The sequence below is a fragment of the Caloenas nicobarica genome, chromosome 3, assembly GCF_036013445.1.
Source record: "Caloenas nicobarica isolate bCalNic1 chromosome 3, bCalNic1.hap1, whole genome shotgun sequence".
In the NCBI taxonomy this organism is placed as follows: domain Eukaryota; kingdom Metazoa; phylum Chordata; class Aves; order Columbiformes; family Columbidae; genus Caloenas; species Caloenas nicobarica.
The window spans coordinates 95,766,229-95,780,501 of NC_088247.1; the positions used below are offsets into that span (position 1 = coordinate 95,766,229).

The window sequence follows — 14,273 nt, forward strand, 5'->3', positions numbered from 1 at the left end:
TTTAAATTTATATTAATATTGTAACTGTATGAATAGTTTTATAATGAAAAACTATTAATTTTCAGTATTGTTAAGTCTATCAAAGAGAAATCTCTTAGTGGACAATAGCAGTCTATTTCCAAGAGTCACCTGTGCTGTATCAGTACACAGGGGCAACAAAGCACCAATAAATTCAGGCACAGGTTTTAGAAGTAACTACCACATTATTCTGTGCACAGACTGACTTTATTTCTTTCAGTTGATAACATGATTCAAATGCAACATGTTTACAGCATCACAGTCTCTTGCATTAATAGAGCTCATGCTTAGTGATCATCTTCTAGTTAGGGGGTTTGTATATATTATGTATACACACACAGAGACACACAAAGCAAATATTAAGCAAATCCAGTCTAGTACTCTTAAAAATGAGTACTGCATAAACAAAACATAAGTGCATACAGCAATTTCCATGTTCTAAATCCACCCACACAGTTGTTCTCAGCAATTCAAAAACAGAGCTGCATGGGCAGATTCACGGAGTTTGAGTTACAGACATCTGTGCTGAAATAATGATCAGCATATGAAGGTTTTGTTCATTAAGCAACAGAATAAGGTCTTGTTTTTTTATTTATTTTATCCTCAAAAAGAAAATAAATACACAAAATTCACAACAATGACCAAAAAAAAAAAAAAAGCAGAATAAGCTCAAGGTATTCTGTTTTTTTCATTCACTTCCAGGAATCTATTCATCTTGAAGCATAACCCTAGTGCTAATCCAGTAACAAGCCATCATAAACAAGCTTGCATGTATGATCTCAGTTACCTTAAAAATCTGGAAAAAAATGAATAAACTACAGTGTAGCCTATAGGATAGTATTGCCTTTAGCTGCTGCCAATACCACACTGCAGATGAAGATATAAATCCCTAACAGACCAGATGTAGAACTGCCAGTCCCCATGAATTATTCATCTCGTCTCTAAAAGTCAGAGATCAGCTTAAAGTCCAGTGCAGGAAGTCTTTTCCTTCTGGGACACTTTGTTTGCATTAACTGCACATAGTTTTGTGGCCCATAAAATTCCCAGTCTTTCTTTGAACCCTGCTAGGGTGAGCGGCCTCATTTTGCTGCAGTTGCTTCCTATGGCAGTAAATTGTACAGTTGAACTACCCATTATGTCAGAAAGACCGATAAGCAAAGCAGTCTTGGCAAAAGTCTAGAGACTAAAGCAAAAGATGGACCAAAAGCCTAAGGCACAAACAAGTTTCTTCCTTTAAAGGAAAGGCCTTATGCTATTCTGATTTTACTTCCCTTTTCACGGAATGTCCCCAGGCTCCTGTGTTACAAGAAAAACAGCAAAAGCTTCATTTGTAACTGCAATTTTATTAATGTCATCCTCCTGTGCATCTCTCTCAAAAGGTAAACAATACTCCATCTTCGATTTTGTGAGCTAAAACAGGAGAGAGACAGCACCTAGGTTTTGTTCCAATGGCTTGCAGCAGCAAAGTTTCACCGCTTATCTTTAAGCATCATGACTTAAATTGATTAACTGAAAAAGGGGCTAAATTTGTACATTTTTCACAGCCACCTCAGAGCTCCAGGGCGCGAACCTTTCATTTCTGTGGCTTTCAGCCAATATTGAATGACTTTTCAAAAACTTGATTGTTATACAATGGTGTTACCTCCATGCATGACCTGTCACAAAAACAGTGCTCCTCTGGGATTGTAGCATGTATTAATATTGGGAAAAAAAGCCATAAGAGCAAGATACAAAATATCTTAGTAGATGAGCTTGCCAGGCATACCTATTTCTTCTGGAAAATGCTGAAGTACCTGGACAAGAGGAGCTATAGCACATCTGCATATAGATATGCACAGGGAAGGTTCCAGAGTAGTTATAATACCAGCCAGATCCCACAGATTTCAATAGGTCAGGACTCCCTTCACACAAACCTAGTCATGATTCACAGCATTCCACTCTAAAAGAATATGTACATCCCATCTTCAGGGTCTTCTGCTCCATTACAGGCAGATTTGTAATAAAACATAACTTCCAGTTTAGCTTTCTCAGAACTAAATAGAAACCTGATCAGCAAATTCTTTTCTACCATAAATTACACAGCACATGTTCCAGTTCATTAATGCTGCCTAGTCTTGAAAGCTACAGGGATTTCACAATTCTTCCTGTAACATTTACAAAATATTTCCATACATTTCCTACTTACTAAGCAAATAACATAACCTCACCACTTAATGTTCCTAACACAGAGTCAGAACATCAACTCAGGGTATCACGTATGAAGCATCCAGCTGCTTCTCTTGATGAGAGGACAGCAGAGACGGCGCTTGTGGAACTGAAGTCTCACCAAGAAGAAAACCTGCCTGCAGGGCAACAAGCACAGAAGAGAACTGGTGCAGCAAGGACCTACACTTCTGGTTCATAGCCCTGCTCTCACGAGTAAATGGATGCACAGGGCTTGCAGGGGCTTTCCTCGTTACCAAGCAGTGGTTATCCTGTGTAGGACATGTCTGTTCAGAAGGGAATAAACCCAAGGAGACTCAAGGCTCCATTTTGCTGCCACCAAACTCAAATTCTAAAAACTAAGTAGAAGGCATTACATGTGTGGGTAAAGAAACCATATCATATATATTTTCATATGGGTGTTTTACTTTCTGAAACATCCCCTATGATTAGATCTTCCCCCAGTTTATAAGCAAAGTATATTTTAATAGTTTTCACTTACTGCATGACCACAGACATTTTTATAGCAAGCATATCTGCAAAACTGTATGTGGGACTCCTAACTGGTGCGGATGATTAATGATTAAGCAGTACCAACACACAATCCTTATGTTTAACCTTAACGAACAGCAGGCATTTCACAGGGTGAACTCAAATTATGCATTCGCACTGTCGGACCCTGACAACAGCAGGATGCTCTGGATTACCAACAAGAAACTCTCAGTTTGCAACCACCTGTGACCCAAGGTGCGCACAGAAGCCAAATTAGCAGTCACTGCCCACAGGCCAAGCTGTAAGCACAGCAAAACCCTGCCACATTGTACCTTCAGCCTTCAGGCTGCCAGACTTCTCATGAGACAAATTGTAGATTTCAGATGTTTCCACAAGATGGTGGGACAGAAGGAAATCATTTGATAAAGCAGAGACACAAAGATTAAGTTCTGGAACACAAAACCGCTGCTGTCCCGCCTTAATGTCTATCATAGAAACACAGAATCATTTCAGTTGGAAGAGACGCTCGGCATCATCGAGTCCAACCATAACCTAACTCTAGCACTAAACCGTGTCCCTAAGAACCTCGTCTGAACGCCTTTTAAACACCTCCAGGGATGGTGACTCCACCACTTCCCTGGGCAGCCTGTTCCAGTGCCTGACAACCCTTTCTGTGAATAATTTTTTCCTAATATCCAATCTGAACCTCCCCTGGTGCAAATTGAGGCCATTTCCTTTTGTCCTATCACTGCTACTTGGGAGAAGAGCCCAACACCCCCCACACTACAACCTCCTTTCAGGCAGCTGTAGACAGCGATAAGGTCTCCCCTCAGCTCCTGTTCTCCAGGCTAAACAGCCCCAGTTCCCTCAGCCGCTCCTCGTCAGACCTGTGCTCCAAAACACAAGCACACCAGAACAAGCCGCCAGTGCTGCCACAAGTTCCCAGCCCCCGGGGCCCAGCGGCTGCAGCCGCCCAGGCCGGACGCCCGTCACCACCCCAGCGGCGGCCTAAGGGGGCCGCAGCCGCCAGCCCTCAGGAGGAGACGGGCAAGGCGAGCCAGAGCACCCCACACAGGATCCCGGCTCTAGCCAAACCACCCCCTCGGACCCCGGGCCTAAAACCCGGCAGGAGCGGCACCTCCCACTGCCCCCCTGGCCACGCCCCTTGCGGGGCGGGGTCTCGTCCCCGCTTTGCGTTGATTGGCTGACGGCAACTCCACCCCTCCAGAGCACCCGCCGCCAGCGCGCATGCCGCTGCGCTTGTCCTTCGGGGGGCAGTGGTGCGCACGCGCACTATAGCTCAGCCTGTTAGGGGCCCAGCCTGTTAGGGGCCCAGCCTACTGCCTGACTGAAAATTGCCGCTGGCCTCACTGTGAGAGCGGCAGGCATTCGAGGGAGAGAGGCAGTCCCACCGCTTTAGTAACGACTCGCGTGTTTCGCCGGATTTTTTTTTTTTTGCGCCGCTCCTTTAAGGGCTTCCCTCGTTCACCGCCCGCAGGCGTTCGTGGGGGTCTCCGCGAGCCGGCGGGCCCTTGCACGTTCAGCCGTCGGAAAAAAAAAAAAAAAAAAAAAATCCGGCTGGGGGTCCTTCCGCGAGGGGCGTCGCAACCGGTGGGCCGTGGGGAGCGGGCGCGCCGGGGCCCCCGCCATGTACTACAAGTTCAACGGCGTCACGCAGCGGCTGGTCGGGGCCGCGGCCTCCGCCGCCTACAACCCGCAGGTAACGGCGCCGCCACCGCGCTGGGCGCCCACGCGGCCGTGACCTTCGCCGTCCTCTCCTCAGAGTCCGCTGAACCGAGCCGGGCCCGCCGCTCCCTTCGCGTCGAGCGGCTCCGGCCGCCGGGCGAGGCGGCGGGGCCGGGGCTGGGGCCGAGCCCCGCGCGGTGGCGGAGGGGCCGCGGGGAGCTGCAGTCGCCGGGCGGATGCGCGTTCCCGGGCGGAGGGCGCTTGGCTGCTGCTCTGGCCACGGCCCCGCTGGCGGCTCAGGGCTCCCCGGCGGCGGTTCGGGACCCGGCGGCGACGATTCCGCGGGGGAGGGATCTTCCCGCTCACCCCGCGCACACCCGCGCTGCGCTCGGCGAGCCGGGCCCGCCGTGTGACCTTGGGCGAGGCGCTTTGTGCTGCGGGGCGGCTCTTGGTTCAGTTTTGAAACACAGTGGGTGCTCCAGCAGGAATGAACGCGCTTTCATCATGAAGGACCGTCCCTGAGCTAGAACGGGGGCTGGTGGTGTTTTAAAATTGCAGCGCTGCAGCAAGTCCTCCTGTCTTGCTTGTGCATGCCGAAGGACTAATTACTGAAAGCATTAAGAACCTTATTAGAGAGGACACACATCCACAGAAGTCTCTTTGGAGGAGACTGAGGGGAGACTTTATCATGGCCTATGGCTTCCTCACAAGGGCAGGATGAGGGGCAGGTGCCAAACCCTTCTTTTTAGGGACCAATGACAGAACCTGAGGGAATGGCAGGAAGATGTGCCAGGGGAGGTTTAGGTTGAACATGAGGAAAAGGTTCTTCACCCAGAGCGTGCTGGACACTGGACCAGGCTCCCCAGGGAGGTGTCATGGCCCCAAGCCTGATAGTGTTTAAGAAGAGACCGGACAACTGTGGGGTCGTCACATGCAGGTGTGAACTGTGTGGTTGTCACATGCAGGGACAGGAGTTGGACTTGATGAGCCTTGTGGGTCCCTTCCAACTCAGGACCTCCTGTGAGTCTCTAAAGCAAAATGAAAAACAGCCTTTCCTCTGTATGATGCTGATTTATTTGCCAATTGTATACAGGTTAAAGGCTTCATTAGACAGGCTTATACTTCCATACTTTATGGAATACATACATACAACCTTTAAAATACAAGGTTAATTCTTTGGGAGCGGATGATGGATCCTGATTACATTGGGTATTTCAAGACGTTGAAGACTTGCATAGTATTGGAAAAAAAAAAGAATCACAGAACTTGTTTTCTTTTATGTACATTAGTGCAGATTCCTATGTAACACTAGGAAGATTTGTAAAGTGATTCTGTCACAGGACGAATGCAGCATGAGTGGTGTACCATGTTCACGTTTGAGTAAACTTTGAAAAACTTAAGTTTTGACAGTTTAGTAATTAAAACCCAAACAAAACAACAACAAAAAACACAACATGGAGATTAAGGATTGGAAGAGTGATTTTTTTTTTTTTTTTAAAAAAGTCAGCCTTCCAAAGAGCTGCCTCCAGAGAGCAAACATACCTCATATGATGTGAGGTCTTTAAGAAAAAAAAAAAGTAGAAATGTATGCACACAGAAATGAAATAAAAGTTGCTCATTATATCACATATCACATCCAGGTACTGCAGCCAGTTGTGGGCCCCCCAGTATGGCAATTTTCTCGATCAACTGGAGCAAGTTCAGCAGAGGTCACCAGGATGGTCGGGGGGGTTGGGAGGGCAAAGCACTTGCCCTGTGAGGAGAGGATGAGGAAATGGGGCTTGTTCTGCCTGGAGAAGAGAAGGCGTAGGGAGGACCTAAGACTAGCCAGCACCTACATGGAGGTTATCAAGATAATGGAGGCAGGCTCTGCACAACAGTGAATGGTGGGAGGGCAAAAGACAGCAGGCATAAGCTGCAACAAGAGAAGTTCAAACTAGATCTAAGGAAAGACATTTTCATGGTGAGGACAGTCAGGCAGCAGAGCGGGTGTCCAGGGAGACTGCACAGACTTCATCCTTGGACACTTTCAAGGCTGGACCGGACAAAACCCATAGCAACCTGGTTTCACGTCAGTTTGGACTGAAGAGCGCTTGAGGGCCCTTCCATCCTCACTTAACCTTTGATTCTTGAGTAAACACTGAGGTACCAGTGACTTTCTGATATGGCAATTTCTATCCCAAGATTTTTGTCCTCCTCATTCCCCATCACTCTTTGCAATGCTTCCTGGGTGGCTACTGAGGAGTGGGGGTGCAGGGCACAGGGAAGACAGTGGAATAAATGATATGTTCTAGTCTAAAAGTATGTCTGTTCATTAAGATTATGTCCAACAGGCACCTGTGCTAGAAAACACTCTTGCCACTATTGCAGTGTTTGGGGCACTTCTTACCTCTTCTACACAAAGTTATATTAAAAGAATAAAAATTAATTGACACTTCATTTGTGTAGAGGAAAACAAAGGCTGGGGTTACCATTGCGGGGATGGAGCAGGGAGGGCTTCAAGCCCGAGCAGTGAAGTGCCTCCTTTCTGGAAAAGTATAACTTAGAACATTATGTGTTAGTCTCTAGGTCATTGTGACTATTTTTATGCAAAAGATGCATCCTTTTTAGGATCCTAAGAGAAAAGCCCTAACACAGGAATACAGAAAGCTCTGATAACCGCCTGGAGTAAAGTTGTCCTAAAGACAACACTCTGGGCTGCTGGAGCCCAGGTTGTGGAATACTGCTATCTTTCTGTTCAGCAGGGTCCATTACGTTATAACAATCACCCTGTTTTAAGTACATCTTTATATTTTAGGGATTAAAAAGGCAGAAGCAAGATAAGAGGGGATTACAGAATTCTCTGTTAATGGATGTTAGGTGTGTATGAATATCATTGCATTATATACAGATAGACATGATACATTATGAATTCTAGACATCATGTAGATTAAAATGCTGTAGTGTCATATATCAAAATCGGTTTGTAAAGGTTCTACGAAAAACTGGGTTCACATAGAGGTGTCATTGCAGATAGGTAAAAAAAAAATAGATCTCACCTCTGTCCTCTGCAAGGCAGGAAAGAGAATGTCCAAGGAACAGAAATACTTTTATTCTAGAACATTGTAGTGATTTCTCGCTAGGTCATCATTGGGCATTTTATTTCATTTCAGTGTCATCACCGAAATGTTAAAACCTAACTTTTGAGAGAATGTAATTGAGAAGATGAGATTGTATTCAAGCAGGAGCATTTCACAGCAATCTTATGAATATTGTCTTGGTTTATAAATTTTTTTTCATATTGATGAAAGAAACGCTATCTTTCATATCTGGCTGACCATTCACACAGCTTAGTCCTCAACTGTGGCATGCAAACATGCTGTGCAATAAAACAGCTGCATTTTTAAAAGGTACATTCAGTCCCCTTTTAGAATATTCTTAAGCCAGCTTTTTGGTAGATTTTTTTTTGTAGTAGTAGTAGTAGTAGTAGTTTGACTCTACTCCCAGATGACACATTCAGATGCATCAGTCTGGTAAAACTGTTTGCAATAGAGATTAAAATACAAAAGGAAAAATAACTAGAGATTAAAATATGAAAGGACTATCATGTAAGTAGGTGTTAAGTTCAAAGAAATTTTTTTCCTATTGATTTCATTGATATATTTAATAAAAACATAGCTCAGCATGTAAAATGGTTTGCTTTTTATGCTTCTATTTATCTTGATGTTTCTGGCAAAATGATGACATCCTGGTGTTCAAATTTTGCATGATAAAATATGCAGTGTCATAATTCACTCTATTCTGTACTGTTGCATTCTGATGCTTCCCAATGGAGTGTTGCAGATTTAAGCTTATTGTGGGCTTGCAAAATATCGGTCAAAACGTATTTCAGAAATTATTTTGCTGACAGTAGCATAACTAACAGCTTATACTAACAAAAAAAATTGCTTAGTTTGAAATCTGTGTTGTTCTTTCCATCTCAGTCTTAGCATTCTTAGACGACTTAATTTTTCATTTAACAAAGTTACGTAAAGTAGTATGAACAATTCAGCCTGTTTGAATAAATGGGAACCTTCTCAGTTCATACAGGTGAGAAGTCAGATTAAAAATTACTGCTTGTATTTAGGAGGATAATGGCTGCCATAACCATTACAAATGCAATAAAAACTATTAATTCAAATAGTTGGCTTACGTTTAAAGTACAAATAGTGGAACCAATTTAAAATGCTGTCAGGTAAGGATGACTATATGAACTTTTCCCTAGTTCTTTGAAGGCTGACCATGATCCTAGGAGGAATTCAAGCCATACTACCATATCTTCACTTGATACAACTTATTTTGCTTGTACCTAATTAAAACCTCCACAGATCTTTTGATTTTAGCTGTTACAAATTTCTTGGAGTTCATTGAGAAACTATAATGGTTAACCTTTTATGCTGTAGATGATACTTAAAATATATACAAAATCACTTTTACTTATATGTGTCATCCCAGTACAAACAAAGCCTCTAGTAATCCTAGCTGAAAGCATTCTTGTGTTAGAAATAACAAATATATTTAACCTCACACAATGAGGTGTGTTCTTCTATGAAGGTTCTGGTATTTAGGTTAGAAGTGTCTAGGTTCAGCAAGTTCATGAAAGTTACTTTGACGCATGTTCTGAAATAATAATTCTCAGCTTAACTTTCCTGTTTCCCCTTTTCATTTTGGTCCTTACCTCAGTTTTCCTACTTTCTCATTCTCTGATCTGTTTGAGCAATTCCCCTAACATATAAAAACTTAAGTGTGGTGCTATCTCCATTAAATTGTGCTCCAAATCTTCAGCTGTTTTGTGCTGTCAGTAAAACATCAATCTAGCTTGGGAATTCATCCTAGCAAGGCATAAAATTGTTTTACCTTTGAGTATGTTGGCCAAGCAACAGATAGATTGCCTTCAAAGACCTTCAGACCTTTGACAGGAAAGCAAACAAAGTTTACAGAGGGATTAGGCAGAGAATTGTGTTGTTTTGGATTAGCTACCTGTCCTGACCTTTCATGGAGGACTTCATTTGACGAAGTCATTGCTGTAAGCATGCTGATGTAGTCAGCTGATGTTGACTCTTCTGTACCAGTAGATCTGTTGTACTTTGTTCAAGAATTGGAACAAATTCCTGTTAATGTGATTAGGAATAAAAGTTTAACACCTTGATATCAGAAGAGGAATTATCGATGTGAAACATTTTCCTATGAAGCATAGGTCAAATGTGTAGAGCCATTCATTCCTCAGTACCATCTTGAGCGTAGTGGGGCACTGATGTGATTAAGTAAACCTGCAGTTTTAGTCATGTTAAATACAAGTGACAATTCAGGGTCGTTTAAGGTGTCTTAAGGACTTGCTTTAAAATGATCTGTATTGAAATTCTTATGTGGAGTACTGAGGATTTCTCTTCAGGCACACTAAGCTTAGCAAGAAGCTGGCTGTGAGATAAAGCACTTGCCACTTTCTCTCAATAAACACAACAAGCACCTACTTGGAACAGCCACACACTTATAGTTTAGCTGAGCTTGGTTGGAGCTGACCACAAGATTCAAAATTCTTGGATAAAATTCGAGTGGGATTTTATGTTGGGGCGAGGGACCCTGAGTAATGCAATGTCAGTGTTAGGCAAACTCAACCATCTGTGTTCTGCAGCATGTGTTTTATTGTAATCTTTCCTGATGCCAATGAACCATATCAATTATTTTTATTTAATTTGCTATTTGATATTCTAAACTGGTGCTATGCTGCTTTGGAAGTAATTTACGAGAGTACACTGATGATTATGTGAGCTTTCTGAAATGGTTTCATTTGATTTCATGATGAAGTTAGTGACCTGAGACAGGTTTGAATCTCCTATTGCTCCAGCAGAAGAGGATCTTATAACTATCTGAACAGGAATGTATTTCTAAAGCCTGAAAAAGTATGCAATAACTTACAGTTGTTAACACAACTGATTTCACTGTTCTCACAGTAATTCATAGAGTGTGTCTCGCATCTACATGGTATCCTGTAGAGGCAGGAGTTTTAGCACTTAGAAGAAATGGTGGGGGTTGCTAATCACATTTTTAAGCTCCCTATCTGTGAATTTAGGACTGATGAAAGAAGTATCTTTATCATGGAACTGTTTGAAGTAGTTTGCAACTTACTCCAGTTCTCAGTATTTACAGTTTTTATACACTACAGATAGCTCATGAAATAAAGTAGCCCTGATCACAACAAGTAGGAATTGACATGATCTAGTAACTGTTGAAGTGATCTCAAAGACTGCTTCCGAAAAAGTTGGCCCTCAGGAAGGCAAAAGTGAGATTCAGACATGGAAACTTAAAGGAAGATGAAAGATGCATGTTACTGCAATGCTAACAATCAAGAATGCAAGAAAAGTTTTGGAGGAAAAGTGATCTGCACATTTGGTATAAACATCTGTTCTATAGTTCTGTCTGTCAAGTTGCCAACCTATTAAGACGAATCTAATAAAGTACTGAAAGTTCTTGTAGACAAAAATACACATCCAAAATGGCTTTCTTCAAGTATTTTGACATAGCTGGTACTTAGCTTTGAATATATAGCCAGGGACTTCCCCTGGCTAATATTATTTTCTTAGATGCTTCCTTCTTACTGGTGTGACCAGAACTGCTTAGTCTTAAATAATTCAGTACTTTTCTTCTGCGCAAGCCTGTTCAGTAGGAAGGCACTAGTTATGGAATGTGTCAGAGAATCCAGTTTTGACTGCTGTCTTTCAAAACATAACCAAGAAGGTCATGAAAGGATTCCTAATTCATTCAGGCACTAGAGAAGTGGGAAGCTGGGCCTATGTCTTCAGGATGGAGCCTTGTAGGCTATTTTGGGATGCAGAGAAATCCAGCCTTTCTGCTGAAGGTGTCTATTGTGTCAGAGAATTGAGAGAATTTACATGTGGAAAAAACATGTCTGGTCTATGGCAAGCATAAGAGAAGAAGAGTGCCAGTCTGCTTCCAGCTCCAAATGTTGTTCAGGCAGTTCTTCTAAATACAAAATGCATCAACTAGTCCCTTGAACAGAAACTAGAATTTCGGTGCAGCCTTGACCCATAGAGAGAATTACTGCTTCTGTTTGTAATGAAAACCTTTTGCGTTAACCTACTTTTACAGCACTTTTAATTTCCGTGGCAAGTTAGAAAAAAATACAGCTGTTTCAGGAGCCATAATGTAAAACATCACTGCCTTGTGCCCAGGCATAACTGTTAAATCTAACTATAATAATAAAAGCAAGGATACCACTTCATGATGGCTGTGACTTTGTGCACTTAATCTTATCCATAGAACTGGATTATGTACTTTTTTAATTATGGCAAATGTAGAGTACAACCACCTGAAGTGAAAGGAAATGAAATTATGCTGCTCATGGGGAGTACATTGAGGGGTAAAAAGTTGCAGCAGCATGTGAATTATAGGGTGCAATCACAGCTGCATAAAATATCCACCATGTCAGGGCTGCTGGAGTGTCCTTGAGCACCACTTACTACTTTTGTATGAAACAAGTGGTCCGAACCCTTTTTTTTTTCCCCTCTTCAAACTATACATCCAAATTATTTAATGCCCAGTTGTGCAAGCAGTAGCTATAAATCATTCAGGAGGAAGAGTTCAGTGTAGTCTCCTCACTCTGCTTGACCCAAGCATCAGGGATCCCCTGCTTCTAAACCTATTACTTGGATAGAGCCCTCGATAGGCTATGTGTGAAAAACAAGCAACAATTTGGACCAAGTACCAGCACAGAAAAAATTGACGATACAGATTTATGTCATGAAAAAAAATCAAGGCTTCTATTCTTCTTGCCAAGCCCTGACCTGAAGTTGTAGCTGAGAAATGAGTGAGCCAACAATGTCTCTTTACCTCATTGTCACAGGTCTTCATACCAGATAAATAATCTTCGTAATGTGTCCTTGTAATGACCGGCAGTGTGCCTGCCTAATGTGACAATTGGTACATTTGCAAGTGTTATATACCTTGATATTTTAATCTTTATTTATGCAGGGACTCAAACCAATAGTTTCCACTGAATCCCCAGCTCTGATTTTTGGGACAACAACTAAGCTTGCTTCAGATTTACCAGCAACTGATTCTTTCTTGGGTAAAAACAAGGTGCCAGACCTACAGAAACTTTTTCAGGTAATGACAACTTTGAGCGTACCTTAAAGTGAGAGTGGGACATATCTTTCCTTTATTTTAATGTGGTTAACTAGTTTTGTCATTCTACAATACCAAAATTTTGTAAAGTCTTGTTAAGAAAGTGCTAAGTACAGTATAACCTGTATACTTGTACTATACTACCAGGTATATATGCCTTGTATAGGAGATAGGTACAGAAATGGAAAGTCCAGTAACATTGTCTTTTTGCTGGCTTCAGAAGATGCTTGTTGTAGTATTTGAGTATTGGAAGCAATTTCTTTCTGGGAATCCAAGCCTCTGTCTTAAAGCAGATCATTTCTGGTTTGTGTATAGTAATTTGAATATTACTGAAGCTGTTTATAATGCAGCATAAAAAGAGCACAGTAAAGTTTTCAAATACATTTTGTTAGCTATGCAATTTCTAAGTGTACTAGGACTTGTCATAAAACAAATAAATTAAGCATTTTTAAAAAAAAAAAACCATCAAGAATGTACCTTATATAAATGTACCCTTTCCTCTCTTACATGCCACTTGCATTTGGAATGTGTCAGTCTGACTTGGTGAATAACTTTTTATACATATCTTTTCACATTCTTTTGTTAGTGACACTTTTCCCGTCCAGGTCCTCTTTAGAAATATTTCAAGATATGTTCTTTCTGCCTGCACTTAACAACCTTGACTAACAAAATTAACTTGCTTTTGCATTTGTCTTGCTAAATGAAAAACACGTAATACACTTGATTGTAGATAGCCTATTTGTCAGGAGGTTTCCTTCATGGAAGTCTCTTCATTTACCTGAGATAGCTTGTTCCTTGTGGCCTTGGTGTGGGTGTTAATTTTTTTGTGTTCTTTTCTTTTTAAACCCTTTCACAGAAAGCAGATGGACTGCCAGTACACCTGAAGAGAGGAGTTCCAGATAAGCTGCTTTATCGGACCACTATGGCTCTAACTATAGGCGGGACTATCTACTGTCTAATAGCACTGTACATGGCCTCACAACCAAGAAACCAAAAGTAAATGAACCACAACTCATGGGACTCAGGACACTTCTCTGGAGGACCTCCTGCATGTATCGTTCTGCACTTGCTTTAATTCCGCGATCATGTAGCATTCATTATTCAGATCAAATTTCTTGGAGAAAATGTTTTTAAATTGGTTGACTTATGTGATCTAGAAATCAATATAAACAGACTTAAAGACTTCATCCTAACATATGGTTGTAGCTTTGCATTTTTTGTCTTGCAGGAGTGTATGAGCAATCGGAGAAAATTAAGCTTTTCCTTTTTTCCCTCCCCCAACTTAAAGAATGCTACAGATAGGACTGGACAAATACTTTGTGGGCTATGCTCCACATTCCTTAGTGGAAGGATGCTGCTGGTTTCCAAAACAGTAGAAGCAAATTCTGTAATTATTATAACATACTAGGAACCTTCTTCTGTCTTACAGTTCATTTTACATAAGCAGGTGGCAGTGGAACTTTTCCAAATGCTGATATGTTATTAAGTATTTGTACTTCTGGTGGTAGGACAAAGGGCTTATCTCCTTGGAGTATTCAAAGTGGATTTATTCCATAATGTAGCATCACTGTATGCAGCAGAGTGCACCAGTATTGTAGCAGCAGTTACAGCAATTTTTGGACTTTCATTTGTCAAACTATCTTATTGTGCAATAAAGATAACTACATGAATAATAAATCAGGCAACTCTCAAAAGTTTCAGACCACTTCAGCTGG

General features: G+C 41.9%; 1 protein-coding gene across 2 annotated transcripts; it reads left to right on the plus strand.

The window, feature by feature from the left end:
- The first annotated feature begins 4,239 nt into the window (after positions 1–4,239).
- LOC135986864 (cytochrome c oxidase subunit 7A-related protein, mitochondrial) lies at positions 4,240–13,751 on the plus strand. Of its 2 annotated transcripts, XM_065631358.1 has the most exons (3): positions 4,240–4,432; positions 12,406–12,540; positions 13,415–13,751. In XM_065631358.1, exons 1-3 carry the CDS (start codon positions 4,361–4,363, stop codon positions 13,556–13,558), a joined length of 351 nt encoding a protein of 116 aa, XP_065487430.1. In that variant the 5' UTR covers positions 4,240–4,360; the 3' UTR covers positions 13,559–13,751. The 2 variants fall into 2 exon arrangements, with proteins under 2 accessions (XP_065487430.1, XP_065487431.1); XM_065631359.1 differs by lacking the exon at positions 12,406–12,540 and having other exon boundaries at positions 4,264–4,432.
- Positions 13,752–14,273: the final 522 nt, after the last annotated feature.

Bases quoted from the DNA above. Each gene is read 5' to 3' on its own strand.
- LOC135986864 (XM_065631358.1), top strand. From the start codon at position 4,361: ATGTACTACAAGTTCAACGGCGTCACGCAGCGGCTGGTCGGGGCCGCG. The intron at 4,433-12,405 runs GTAACGGCGCCG...TTATTTATGCAG, and splicing joins CCGCCGCCTACAACCCGCAG to GGACTCAAACCAATAGTTTC. The intron at 12,541-13,414 runs GTAATGACAACT...ACCCTTTCACAG, and splicing joins ACCTACAGAAACTTTTTCAG to AAAGCAGATGGACTGCCAGT.